The sequence below is a fragment of the Notolabrus celidotus genome, chromosome 18 (assembly GCF_009762535.1).
Source record: "Notolabrus celidotus isolate fNotCel1 chromosome 18, fNotCel1.pri, whole genome shotgun sequence".
Taxonomy (NCBI): Eukaryota; Metazoa; Chordata; class Actinopteri; order Labriformes; family Labridae; genus Notolabrus; species Notolabrus celidotus.
In genome coordinates, this window is record NC_048289.1 from 2,025,335 (window position 1) to 2,039,081 (window position 13,747).

The 13,747-nt window shown below is 43.1% G+C and overlaps 3 protein-coding genes across 3 annotated transcripts; 1 reads left to right on the forward strand and 2 right to left on the reverse strand.

Moving 5' to 3' along the window:
* Positions 1-2,597: 2,597 nt before the first annotated feature.
* On the forward strand, positions 2,598-4,380 carry LOC117830464 (dentin sialophosphoprotein-like). Its single transcript, XM_034708599.1, has 3 exons — positions 2,598-3,053; positions 3,371-3,523; positions 4,097-4,380. The coding sequence occupies exons 1-3, from the start codon at positions 2,963-2,965 to the stop codon at positions 4,378-4,380; spliced, it is 528 nt and encodes a 175-aa protein (XP_034564490.1). The 5' UTR covers positions 2,598-2,962.
* A 2,783-nt stretch (positions 4,381-7,163) lies between these two features.
* LOC117830403 lies at positions 7,164-9,911 on the reverse strand. The gene is made up of 5 exons (XM_034708509.1): positions 9,509-9,911; positions 8,530-8,666; positions 8,174-8,387; positions 7,761-7,936; positions 7,164-7,608 (listed from the first exon to the last, which is right to left on the reverse strand). The coding sequence occupies exons 1-5, from the start codon at positions 9,889-9,891 to the stop codon at positions 7,556-7,558; spliced, it is 963 nt and encodes a 320-aa protein (XP_034564400.1). The 5' UTR covers positions 9,892-9,911; the 3' UTR covers positions 7,164-7,555.
* Positions 9,912-10,087: 176 nt separating this feature from the next.
* On the reverse strand, positions 10,088-10,937 carry LOC117830465 (deleted in malignant brain tumors 1 protein-like). The gene is made up of 3 exons (XM_034708600.1): positions 10,667-10,937; positions 10,252-10,566; positions 10,088-10,113 (listed from the first exon to the last, which is right to left on the reverse strand). Exons 1-3 carry the CDS (start codon positions 10,863-10,865, stop codon positions 10,088-10,090), a joined length of 540 nt encoding a protein of 179 aa, XP_034564491.1. The 5' UTR covers positions 10,866-10,937.
* Between the last annotated feature and the right edge of the window lie 2,810 nt (positions 10,938-13,747).

The window sequence follows — 13,747 nt, forward strand, 5'->3', positions numbered from 1 at the left end:
ACATTGGCTTCATCTAATTTACAAATGTCTACTTGGCTTGGTCCCAATGTATTTATGTGTTTATCTTCAGAGATCAGGAAGTCACTATGCCTTGCGCTCCTGCGACACCTTGCGGATGTGTGTTCCCCGTGTTCGGACAGAGTTTGGTAAGAGAGCGTTCAGTTTTGCTGCTCCTACTGCTTGGAATAAACTCCAGAAGGACTTGAATCTGTCGGATCTCATCTCTCTGGACACCTTTAAGTCTATCTTAAATGAAAGAAAGACCCCAGAACAGTGCCTGTGTTTTTAAATGCTGTTTTGTATCACAAACTGCACTTTACTTGAAAATAAGTTGCACTTTAAAATTATTATTGTTTGCTTCTACATACTGTCTGCATATATGTTCCATGTTGTTGAGTTGTGCCATTTATTCTGACGTGTGCTGCTGACCTCTTGGCCAGGTCGCCCTTGAAAATGAGGTCTTGATCTCAATGGGACTTATCTGGTTAAATAAAGGTTAAATAAAAAATAAATTAAAAAAACTGCAGATTTTGCTCTTGTTCACATACTACTTACTACATACTGAATTTTGGACATATCAGTACGTACTGCTAGTATAGTAGGCGATTTCGGAAACAGCCATAGACTGTAAATAAAAATGGACAGCGTTGCTCCGCCTCTTCCTGTTGTACGGTTCTGAAGCCAAAAAATCCCTCTCCTGGGCGCCGCCATTGTGCAGCCAGAGCCTGTGAAGCCACTGTGATAAGCTCTACCCTACAGCGTGACGTCACAAGACGCTGTGTGCCCTTTGAAGTTTCACTCCACGGCGGCTGTGAATCAAAGGAAACAGGAAGTAAAACCCCGTTTTTTAAACTCTAATAACTAACGAAAAAGAAACTTTTCAGGAAAAAGAGGCCTTGAACACAAAACAGTCAAATACTAACTACATATCACCACAGCATACGGATGTGAGAAACATTTGTACGACGTGTATTTATTTTTTAAAGTTTGACTGAGACAGATTTTTTGACCTACAGTCATGGCCAAAAGTTTTGAGAATGACACAAATATTAAATTTTCACAAAGTCTGCTGCTTCAGGGTTTTTAGGTGTTTTTGTCAGATGTTTCTATGATATAATGAAATACAATTAGAAGCATTTCATAAGTATCAAAAGCTTTTATTGAGAATTACACAGAATTCATGCAATAAGTCAATATTTGCAGTGTTGACCCTTCTTTTTCAAGACCTCTGCAATTCTCCCTGGCATGCTGTCAATCAACTTCTGGACCAAATCCTGACTGATGGCAGTCCATTCTTTCATAATCAATGCTTGGAGTTTGTCAGAATTTGTGGGTGTTTGATTGTCCACCCGCCTCTTGAGGATTGACCACAAGTTCTCAATGGGATTAAGATCTGGGGAGTTTCCTGGCCAAGGGCCCAAAATCTTAATGTTTTGTTCCCCGAGCCATTTTGTAATGACTTTTGCTTTATGGCAAGGTGCTCCATCATGCTGGAAAAGGCATTCTTCATCACCAAACTGCCGTTGGATGGTTGGGAGAAGTTGCTCTCGGAGGACGTTCTGGTACCATTCTTTATTCATGGCTGTGTTTTTAGGCAAGATTGTGAGAGAGCCCACTCCCTTGACCGAAAAGCAACCCCACACATGAATGGTCTCAGGATGCTTCACTGTTGGCAAGAGACAGGACTGATGGTAGCGCTCACCTCGTCTTCTCCGAACAAGCCTTCCTCCAGATGCCCCAAACAATGGGAAAGGGGATTCATCAGAGAAAATGACTTTACCCCAGTCCTCAGCAGTCCAGTCCCTGTACCTTCTGCAGAATATCAGTCTGTCCCTGATGTTTTTACTGGAGAGAAGTGGCTTCTTTGCTGCCCTCCTTGACACCAGGCCTTCCTCCAAAAGTCTTCGCCTCACTGTGCGTGCAGATGCACTCACACCTGCCTGCTGCCATTCCTGAGCAAGCTCTGCACTGGTGGTGGCCCGATCCCGCAGCTGTAACACCTTCAGGAGACGGTCCTGGTGCTTGCTGGACTTTCTTGGGCGCCCTGGAGCCTGTTTGGCAACAATTGAACCTCTCTCCTTGAAGTTCTTGATAATTCTATAGACGGTTGACTGAGGTGCAATCTTACTCGCTGCTATAAACTTCCCTGTTAGGCCCTTTTTGTGCAATGCAATGATGGCTGCACGTGTTTCCTTGCAGGTAACCATGGCTAACAGATGAGGAACAATGGTGTCATGCACCATCTTCCTTTTAAAGTGTCCAGTCACTCAATCATGACAGATTGATCGCCAGCCTTGTCCTCATCAACACCCACACCTGTGTTAATGTGTGTGACACCTGTGTGTCATTGAAATGATGTTAGCTGGTCCTTTTGTGGCAGGGCTGAAATGCAGTGGAAATGTGTTTTTGGTGATAAAGTTCATTTTCAAGGCAAAGAGGGACTTTGCAATTAATTGCAGTTGAGCTGATCACTCCTCATAACATTCTGGAGTATATGCAAATTGCCATTATAAAAACTGAAACAGCAGACTTTGTGAAAATTAATAGTTGTGTCATTCTCAAAACTTTTGGCCATGACTGTACTCCTACAAGGCAGTTCGACTGTTCACCGCGATAACTCCAGAGTTCTGCTAATGCGCGCTAAAACGCGCGAATGCTGAGTTCACGACGACTCGGAACTCTGGATCTCCCCACTGAAAACTCCAATTTCTGTCTTCAGAGCGTTCCAGACATTGACATTAGACATTGTTGTGTGATGTCAGACATTTGATTCTCCAAGAAGTCTCTGAATTTCCTGAGTGGGAGCACCGACATTTAGTCGGTGCACTTTTTAAAGTAGGAAGTCGGAAAATCCTGAGTTCCGAGTCGGCTGGAACGCAGCATAACCTTTTCCTTCGCGCGCATGACCGTCAGACCGCGGCATCCAGGGTGAAAGAGTACGACAAACACGTGTTTCAAGCAGATGGATGAGTTCGGCGTCTCTTCTCCTCGCAGGACCAGGTTACACACACAGAGGAAAAGAGCGGAAAGAGGAAATTCATCTGGAAAACATGGTAAGATTAATCTAACTCATCTAACTCCGTTTAACAGTTAGCTCTTAATGTTAACTTGACACTGACACTTTTCTGCAAAGTTCACAATTCAAGCTGTCATAACAAATGCATCATTTTGACAAAATGTCAACTTTGCTAAAAGATGGTGACACTTGAATAATGGAGAAGTTTATATCGGTACATTTCAAAGACTGACTTCTCAGTACCATATAACATTACTGCTAACGTTAACAGTAGGCAAGGAAGCTGGGATACACACCATGATTTAACCAGTCAAATTTACATAATTTGGTAATTACTATGTTTGTTCTAAATAGTTGATAAGACTACAGAGGCCCCAACTGCCAAGGCTGCCATGGACATCCTGAGAAAGGAAAGGGACAAGTGGAAAGCACGTGCTGAGTTCCTGGAGGAAAAGCTTTCAGATGTCACATCAGAACGTGATATTTGCAGGACTCAGCTCTCTGATGGTGAGTGAAGATTCTAGGCTACTTTCAGGATATTTAAATAAAATGGTCTTGGTATATTAGAGCTGATATAAAAGAGTGAGGGTGAATATGGCTGAGAGAAAAAAAAATCTTCAGTTTTCAATGATCTCTCTTAGTTCTAAAAACCATAATGCATCAAAATCAGTGTTATTAATTATTAACATAGTCAATGCTGTAATATCTTCATCCTAAATATTCCACTTTGAACCTAATTTTTGGAAAGTATTGCATATTTTGTGATTTTCCCATTGAAAAAAAAACAAAAAATATTTAAGAATTATTATAAATGATATATCTATGGTAAGGTCTGAAGATGTTGAAAATATTTGATGTGGTGAAAGTAAAAATAAATATTTATGTATTACATTTTTATTGCACTTTTATGAGAGGGTAGTCAATGAGGCAAATTTGGACATGAGGGTAAAGAGTGTATATTAATTTTAAGGGATGCTCGGGGGTAGAATGATGGGTGTGTAAGCTGGGGGTGCGAAAGTTGTGTCATAGCTGTGTTTGTTGTTGTAAATGTTAATCAACTATCAATCCTCCCTTCCATAGCTTTGGCAAGTCTCAAGAGGGCTCAACAATCCAGAAGAGAAGACAGTGATGATGAAGCGATGGGGGGATCTCAGATGCAGCATGACAGTGAAGACGACAGTGAGGACGACTCTGAGTCCAGCTCTGATTTGTCAGAGAGTTCCGATTCGTCAGAGAGTTCCGATTCATCACCGGACAGAAAGAGGAAGAGGAAGGGGAAAGGGAAGAGAAAGAAGAGAAAGAGTAAGGGGGGGGGGGGGGGGGCGAGGAAAAGCAAACATGGCTCTCGCCAGCGGGGTATGTGAAGTGTGTTCTGTCTGTCTGCCCCTACAAGTAGATCAATCACTCATCACACACTGATAGAGGGTATGTACAAATCAATGATAATTTTCAAAAATGATTCACCCCAAATGTGTCCATTTTTATTTAGCATTTCCCCCTCCTTTTCTCCAAAGTTAGTCTTTGCTAATTCCCTGTGTGTGTCATGGTGTTTCCTCACTATCCATGTACCTTGTGAGTTGGTGAACTTTGACAGTATGATACAATGCAATGATTTTTTGTTTTCTTCTCATCAATCTCATGATTCAAATGATACATTCCTTCTTGTTCTTCTGTGTTTAAATTACTTGGAGGACCAGGTGATGTGGTGAAGAGGTACAAGGAAGTCCTTGCCATTTTCCAGACGGGGAAAAATATGGCCAAATCCTTCAAGAAGTATGGAGTAGACAGACTTACTATTGTGAAGAGACTGCAGCGATTGCTGAGCTCGCAATAGCTGCTCCAAAAGAATATGATCAGGTAGAGAAGGGGGGGACGGTAGCAGACTTTGCTAAAAGATGCGATGAGGTTATAAAGGCCAACCAAGTCATTTCTGCCACAATAAATAAAATGAAGGCTGATAGAAAGCTCCTGCACATAAAAAAGAGAGTGGGAGACAGATAGATAGACTGACGAAGTGGGGCGAGACAGACAGGGATAGAGAGACAGACAGTGGGGAGACTGACAGGGATAGACAGACAGACATGGGCAGACTGACAGGGATAGACAGACAGACATGGGCAGACTGACAGGGATAGACAGACAGACATGGGCAGACTGACAGGGATAGACAGACAGACATGGGCAGACTGACAGGGATAGACAGACAGACATGGGCAGACAAACAGGGATAGACAGCTAGACAGGGATAGACAGACAGACAGTGGGGAGACTGACGGGGATAGACAGACAGACATGGGCAGACTGACAGGGATAGACAGACAGACAGGGATAGACAGACAGACATGGGCAGACAAACAGGGATAGACAGACAGACATGGGCAGACAGACAGACATGGGCAGACTGACAGGGATAGACAGACAGACAGGGATAGACAGACAGACAGTGGGGAGACTGACGGGGATAGACAGACAGACATGGGCAGACAAACAGGGATAGACAGCTAGACAGGGATAGACAGACAGACAGTGGGGAGACTGACGGGGATAGACAGACAGACATGGGCAGACTGACAGGGATAGACAGACAGACAGGGATAGACAGACAGACAGTGGGGAGACTGACGGGGATAGACAGACAGACATGGGCAGACTGACAGGGATAGACAGACAGACAGGGATAGACAGACAGACAGGGATAGACAGACAGACATGGGCAGACAAACAGGGATAGACAGACAGACATGGGCAGACAGACAGACATGGGCAGACTGACAGGGATAGACAGACAGACAGTGGGGAGACTGACGGGGATAGACAGACAGACATGGGCAGTCAGACAGGGATAGACAGATAGACAGTGGGGAGACTGATGGGGATAGACAGACAGACATGGGCAGACTGACAGGGATAGACAGACAGACAGGGATAGACAGACAGACATGGGCAGACAGACAGACATGGGACAGACAGACAGGTATGGACAGACAGACAGGGATAGACAGACAGACATGGGCAGACAGACAGGGATAGACAGACAGACATGGGCAGACAGACAGGGATAGACAGGGAGACAGACAGACAGGGATAGGCAGACAGACATGGGCAGACAGACAGACAGACATGGGACAGACAGACAGGGATAGACAGACAGACAGGGATAGACAGACATACAGGGATAGACAGACAGACAGGGGGGGACTGACGGGGGTCAGTGACAGACTGACAGGGGTGAGACAGTGGAAACTGACAGGGGTAGACTCATACAAGTAGACTGACATAAAGGGAGACTGACAGTTTGGGTAGACTGACTGAATGGGAAGACTGATGGACAGGGAGTGGAGATTTCCAGGCAGGGTAAACAGAGGGCAACCTGATATGGCTCTGCAGCATAAACACACACATACACACATTGTGTTGCTACGTTCATGCCCCCCCCCCCCCCACACCACGTTTTCATGTTTGTAACTAAGAGATGTTCATGTTGTTCATAGATCTCCTCTGTGCGAGTTGAGATGTTATCTGTAATAATCTGTTTTATTGTTCTAAATAAAATGTGTTAAATTCTTTATATGTGTTGCTTCAACTACCTTTCAACTAATAGTGATTCAGTGTATGTGTTACCTAAGGGATACATGTGTTACACTTTACAATAAGGGTCCAAAAAGCATTCAGTAATGGTTAACTAAGGTTAAGTAATGCTTATGAGGCAGTTAAGCATTTATAATGAGTTACCTAAGGGATACATGTGTTACACTTTACAATAAGGGTCCAGAAAGCATTTACTAATGGTTAACTAATTACATTTTGTAACTTTTATTAATACTTAATAATGTATTAACTAACTCTGAGCAGTGGGCATTAATTAACTGATTATTAATGCATTACCTAATATGTTAATTAATGTTAGGTAATGCATTATAATGATTATTAAAACATTATTAAACTGTTAATTAATGCTTAATAATGCATTAACTAACGTTAATTAAGGTACCCTTATTGTAAAGTGTTACCGAGTAGATATATAGTATATATGTATAGGTGGTATGGCACAATCAACCAGAACGAACAACTGCAGGAAACACATGATTTACAGAAGCAGAACTAAGAAAGTACTTTAACTTAAAACTTCTCTGCATCATCATTTCATCAATCACGTACGTTTATTTAAAAGTACAATCTTTTAAGTTCATTGACTTGTGCACTACAAAAACATCATGAGCAACTCAAGCTTCATCAATTCCTTAGCCCAACAGTCCCGTAACAGAGACTGAGAAGACCTACAACAAAAGATAAACAAATCAATCAATCAATCTTCTAACTATCCTAAACTGAAGACACAGCTTGTGTTGAAGGCAACATCAACCTATGCTACACCACAGCAAAACTATATGGTTTCTGCATGTGACGTACTTTATCACATTGTGTATGATTACAGAAAGTTATGACCTTCAAAAGGTCAAAAAGAAGAAGGTGTATTATTGACGTATCAGTAAAGGTCGTTGTACGGTCCAGCAGAGTGATTTTCTCTTGGTGCTGCGTTTATGGTCTGCTGCTGCTGTAGAACTCCAATCTCTTGTTGTCTCTCTGGATGTCTGTGAAGACAGAAGAAGAGGTGAAAAGTCAACTAACTCTGAGGGTTCTGATTCATTAAAAACACTCCTACTACACCTGACCCCCTTGTTCTACAGAGACCATCATACCCTCTTCAAGTACAGTCTGAATACAACAAAGGCTGAACCTTCACCTTTCAAACAGACGAAATGAAGGTGCTCTCCACATGGACGATCCCCCCAGTGGAAGCCGTCGCTGCTGTCCATGGCACCACATGGACTGGTGTTGTCCCAGGTGGACTGAGTCTTCAAGTCGTTGAAATCCATGGAATCACCAGACATCCAGAACCAGGTGTCACCCATCAAGTCCCTAAAAATGAGGCCTTGACATCTGAGCTTTAAAGTGGGAGCTAAAATGAGAGCTACTGGAACCAGGTTTTCATACAAGCCTGAGCAGAGCTCAAGCACTTTCAATCTGTATTTGATGTGATTTTAATCGTGACAGCAACATAAAGACATTTTATTAAATACCATGAATAAATGATAGTCCAAGGAACACAACTAATATGAGGAACATCCTTCACCCTTTGTGAAACGGTCCTGTTACCTGCGCAGGCCCAACCAAACACGCTCAGTGAGGGGGAAGGAGACGCTCTTTAGCACCTCCTCCACCTCCCTCTGCTCCTCCTCACTGCGTATGCTGAGCAGGTCCCAGTAGAAGTCTCTGCAGTAGAACAGAGCATCAGACCAACACAGCTTCTTCTCCACCACTTCTACGCTCCTACCCATCACCACGGCGCTGAAGGACGGAGCAGCCATTTCTGGAAATGAGCGACAGCAGATTTGGTTTGGAGATTTAACAGTTAAGACGGGCAACAAGCAAACTGAACTTCATCCCAATCCAGAGGCTGCAGCCCTCCAAGCCTGCAGCCCCTGGATTGGGACAAATTCTGAGTCACTTACCTCCATACACTTCCAACTCACACATTGACAACGCACCATATGATCCTTTGAGATTCACAGTGACCATCTGACCGATCATTCCTCCACAGTTGAAAGTTCTTGTAGCTCCAGGGTTGATGCCGTATACACCGTCACATCTGGTAAAGGACAGAGATATTAAGTAGGGGATGATGTATGGTTAGCAGGTTGTCATGGGAAAAAGAATCCCGACAGAGTGAAACAAGACCCTGATGCGAAGCGGAGGGGTCTAGACCACCCGGCTCCTTCCTTAAAATACAAACACGTTGTTAAAAACATTGATTAAAGATGATTTTATTGATTTAAATGATTTATGTTTACAGTTTTTAAAAACAGTCCCAGTGATTCCTCGTCAGTGATCGTTCCATGGTGATGGATTCTTCTCTGCCTGTTGAACATGAAACTGGATTGAACATGAAACTGTCCTCATTCAGCTCTCCTTCTTCTCTGAGCTCTGAGGTTCACACACCTTTAAAAAGAAACTAATGTCACAACTTTGAACCCTGCTGCTATCATCACCACCGCTCATGGTTTAACTTTCTTTGTAGAGATCACTAACCTAAAGTTTCTCTCACCTGCTCCACTCCTTCATCATATTGATGGACAGGATCCAAGATGAAAATGTCTGTAGCCTGCTGATTTAGCATGCTAACTGAAGCTAACGGTTTAGCCACATTGTTTTGATGGTAACGGTTTGACCTCACCTTACGGTCTATGGTGTCAACAAGCAGAAGCTAAATGTGTCTGATCACACGTCATGTCAAATCAATCCACAGAAAAGAGTTCAATTTGCCTCTGGTGTTGCTCATGTTAATGAAAGTTAATAACCGTTGTCAAGGGGGTTTGACCAATCAAAATCAAGCATCTTACACAACCAGAAGATCAGTAAGAGAGCCGGGCAATAAAAGACTATAACGGCTAGTTTTACTGATAATGTGTAAACAACTCTCTCCAGTGTTACCTTGGGTTGTTGTTGCCGTTGTTGTCTGTGGAAGTACCGATGAGGATCTGAGCATCATTGATGCGTTGAGTAATGAGCATTCTGTTGGTGATGCTGATGTGTGTGATCCTGTAAACAGCTGGCAGGAGCAAACTCCACCAGTGGGTGTCTCCCTCTAATGTATGGGTGCAGGAGCCACCAAAATGCTCTGGATTTTTATTCCCATCAATTGCTAATGAAGCATTAGCAACTAACAGTGTTCTTGTCCTTGGTGACTGAGAACTATATGTTGATGACTGAGATGCTGTTCCAGTTGGCGCCACATTTGGTGCAGAGGCAGCTGGGTACAGACAAAATGAAAAGCAGGTCATACAATGCAGTTCGATTTTAAAGCTGTTTAACATTTTAAGATGTCGGTTTTCCTACTGCTTTGACTTTGATAGAGTTTGTAATATCGATTTTGTATCATCGAAGCATATGAGTGTCTCCTTCTTCCCCTCTGAGACTAAAGCCCTTGATGGCGACTTCTTAAAGCAACACTGTCTGAAGCCCTGAAGTTATCATTGCTCAGGTTATTCAGCGTCACTTTTACAGCAACATCTACAAACCATCCTCCATCTTTGGTTCTGTTCATGACAAAGAGAAAACAAGCACAAAGCTTATCTTGATAAATACAACTGAACTGGACTGAGGTGCTTCGTGTGAAACTAGCTCAGCTGTGATCAGAGGGGGATCATCGACACGTCATCAAAAAGTGTTCTCACCTGAACAGACCACACCGGCGTCTTCACTGTGACCACAGTCATGTTGGCCGAATCCACCGTGTCCACAGTCAGAAAAGGAACTCTCTTCTCTTGAACAGGCAACGTCATCGAGCCAGATCGGTCCGCTTCCTGCACCAAAGTGGGCCCACCGAGGGGCACTCAGTGCTGTGCCGCAGCCCAACTGTCTGCACACCAAGTTTGCATCATTCAGGTCCCAGCTGTCATCACAGACTGTTCCCCAGGTCTGGTCATGGTAGATTTCAACCCTTCCAGAGCATCGAGTAGACCCTGACCCAGCTAACCTGATGTCATCGCCTAGAATCAAAGCATCAATCAAGTATCGACCAGGTGAAGGGTTTTTAAAATCAAATACAAGTATCAGCTTTAAACGATATGTGCTCTACTATTGTCTCACCTGAACAGATCACACCAGCATCGTCACCGTGATCACAGTCATGTTGGCCGAATCCACCTTGTCCACAGTTCGTTAAAGAACTCTCTCTTCCTGAACAGGCAACGTCATCAAGCCAGATCGGTCCGCTTCCTGCACCAAAGTGGGCCGACAGAGGGGCGCTCAGTGCTGTGCCACAGCCCAACTGTCTGCACACCACCATGGTATCGTTCAGGTCCCATCCTTCACCGCAGACTGTTCCCCAGGTCCTTTCATGAAAGATTTCTACTCTCCCTTTACACTGACCAGACCCGACACCAGTCAATCTGATAGGCACACCTTCAGGAGACAAGTCAGAAATGGGGGAGGTTAGTGTGTGTGTGTGTGTGTGTGTGTGTGTGTGTGTGTGTGTGTGTGTGGTTGCCTAGATGAGATAGGACAGCTGAAGAGAGAGAGAATGGGGAGTGACATGCAGTGAACCAGAAGGAGAATTTGTCTGCTGATTCAATGGCCTGAGTTCAACAAGAGAGGTTTTTTTATTTTCTTTGCAAAGAAAAGGTCGATCAACACACGAGCGGTCAGAAGGAAGAAAGACCCCGAACATGTGGAGACCTTAACATTTATACCTGAGGAACGCCCTTAAGGTATGTTTCACACCCTTTGTCTACTGCAGGTATCGGCACCCCTTCTCAGAGTGTCACACTCTTAGACAGTATAAATAATGGACGTGGTCTCCGTGACGTCACCCATCTGTTCCTGAGCGCTGTTTTGAAGCCAATTGTCGGCGGACGCCATATTGGAAATGCTGAACTGAACCAAAAGAGTGTGAGGTAAAGAGGCGGGGTTTGAGCCTCCTAGCCAACAGTGATGTGTTCCAGCCTGTCAGTCAAGTCAGTCATGTCCTTATTTGGGCAAAAACTCATAATCTTAATATCTTCTGAACCGTCACGTTAGAAAAAAAATTCACCCCCTGTACAGTGTGTGCTGATAGAGAAATTAGCTGCATAGACCCAAGCTGTTTTTTGACCCAGGCTGTAAACATGTTTATTTCTGCTGTAAAGATCGCCTTCTTTGAATGGGTGTGTATGTGGTTTCCGGTGTTTCTGCAGCCAGACTCTAGTGGACGCTCGATGAAAACACCTCTGCATGGGCTTCATATTTCAGACCGGAGGTTGCCGCTTGGTCACACCCTTTTGTCTGCTGCAGGTATCAGCACCGGGACAGGGTTTTGCATCTAGGCGGGAGGTTTAAGAGGTCTAGACATTACAATTTAAAACACAAAAGGACCTGGTATCTTGGTGACATAGCAAGAGGTGGGGCATCTCAAGTAGTTGAACACAAAGGAATTTGAATTATAATTTACACCTGACATGTTTGTGCAGGGTTTTTCACCTGTGTCATGTGGACAGAGAAATACTCAAAAACACTTTTAGTGTGGACGGGATTTTTTTTTCTGTTAACCTAGAGCAGGGGTGTCCAAAGTACAGCCCGGGGGCCAATTGCGGCCCAAGGTCCATTTATTTATGGCCCCAAGCTTCCATCTTAAATTGTGTTATTTATAGCAAAGAAATTAATCAGTTTCTTTCTACAAACAAAACTAAAGTGGATCCAGAAACGTCTCAAAAAGCTTCATATGGACTACCTGTCTAAAGCCAAAGCAGTGTGAATTCTGCAAGACGGCAATAAAGAAGAAACACAAGAACTCTTAAAGTTGACAAGTTTTCAAATGAATGTTTTTATCATGATGTGAAAATGTTCTTGATGAACACTAAAAGTTCAGAAGACACAAAAGAGGACACAAGACAAGATCCAAATTATGAAATTGTGCAGAAAAGGCAAAATTTGGTGCATCAAAAATGTTCAGAACTCAGGAAAACAATTATTTTGTTCTTAAAATGTTTCCTGCTGGTCAGAAAAGTCTTAAAAACCACATAAAAAAGAAGTGTGATGAAATCTAGATCATGATCCTGACAGGAAAATAATGATACAATACTTTTCCCACATTGCCCGACCCTAATGAAAAACATTTTCCTCAAGAAGAAGATAACATTTGCTCATGTGTACATGGCTTGTGGAGAACTGAGGACTACCTAAATGATTGTTATTAAATAAATATTTCATATATAACTTTTGGGATTCCTAAGTCTCAGTAGGAGCCACTGGCCCTGAGGTATTCTGACAACATCATATGTGGCCCTCTTTGAAAAAAGTTTGGACACCCCTGACCTAGAGGAAAGAAAATCATTATTTAGAAATATCTGTTTGTGTGTGGACAGAGTCTAATGGCCCTGTCACACCTTGACATTTTTAGCCAGCATTTTCCCCGACATATTAAAATGCCTCTAAAACACTGACATACACTGATGTTGTTTTTTAAATGTTGGGCGTAAACATTCATGACTTATGTCCAACTATAGTCCACTTGTGCAAAGCGCGCGACAGAGTTATAATGCAGATGAAGTGTATAAAAAGTTTGCTGCTCATTAATGACGATGTATACGTGTTGAAATGAGAGGCTCTTCATTGGTGATTCAAAACGGTGTGTGTTAAGGTATTGAGTTAATTGTACTTAAATTAATAAATATATCTGGATTTAGAGAAATGTATTTCATGCAACAACTTGACATAATACAATTTAGTAGATTCAACACAACTTTTTTTTCAGTATAGGTAAATTCTGTGATGGTTGAGACACGTTCACACACGTAGAGCTGTGTGTCTGCGTGTGTGTGTGTGAGTGTGTGAAGCCTTGGAGCCCTCACTCAGTGTCAAACAGCAGAGCCTCTGAAACAGAAGCTGAAGCCAGCATGTCAGAGTCTGCTGGTGTTCAACGATAAAGCTGCTGTTGTTGAATTCAATGAAGTTCAAAATGTGACGTTTCTGAAAGCACTGCAGTCAATAAGTGTAACTTGTTGTAAAGAGCAGAGGCTGTGTTCCTGCTGGTTTCACTCCTCTGACACTCTCCACGGCTCATCATGTTCTTACAAAGAGAGACTGTAGAGTTTGTTAATGACACACACCTGAAGAGCATCTCATTTCAACACGTATACATCGTCATTAATGAGCGGCAGACTTTTAATACACTTCATCTGCGTTATAACTCTG

What these genes read in the sequence shown, in the direction of transcription:
- LOC117830465 (XM_034708600.1), bottom strand. Translation starts at nt 10,865, where the DNA reads ATGGTGGTGTGCAGACAGTTGGGCTGTGGCACAGCACTGAGCGCCCCT. An exon ending in TGCTGGTGTGATCTGTTCAG is followed by an intron (nt 10,567 to 10,666) that starts GTGAGACAATAG and finishes CTTTGATTCTAG; the next exon opens with GCGATGACATCAGGTTAGCT. An exon ending in CGCCGGTGTGGTCTGTTCAG is followed by an intron (nt 10,114 to 10,251) that starts GTGAGAACACTT and finishes TGTCATGAACAG; the next exon opens with AACCAAAGATGGAGGATGGT.
- LOC117830403 (XM_034708509.1), bottom strand. Translation starts at nt 9,891, where the DNA reads ATGTTAAACAGCTTTAAAATCGAACTGCATTGTATGACCTGCTTTTCA. An exon ending in GTTTGGTTGGGCCTGCGCAG is followed by an intron (nt 7,937 to 8,173) that starts GTAACAGGACCG and finishes CCTCATTTTTAG; the next exon opens with GGACTTGATGGGTGACACCT. An exon ending in TCATTTCGTCTGTTTGAAAG is followed by an intron (nt 7,609 to 7,760) that starts GTGAAGGTTCAG and finishes CTGTCTTCACAG; the next exon opens with ACATCCAGAGAGACAACAAG.
- LOC117830464 (XM_034708599.1), top strand. Translation starts at nt 2,963, where the DNA reads ATGGATGAGTTCGGCGTCTCTTCTCCTCGCAGGACCAGGTTACACACA. An exon ending in AAATTCATCTGGAAAACATG is followed by an intron (nt 3,054 to 3,370) that starts GTAAGATTAATC and finishes TGTTCTAAATAG; the next exon opens with TTGATAAGACTACAGAGGCC. An exon ending in CAGGACTCAGCTCTCTGATG is followed by an intron (nt 3,524 to 4,096) that starts GTGAGTGAAGAT and finishes TCCCTTCCATAG; the next exon opens with CTTTGGCAAGTCTCAAGAGG.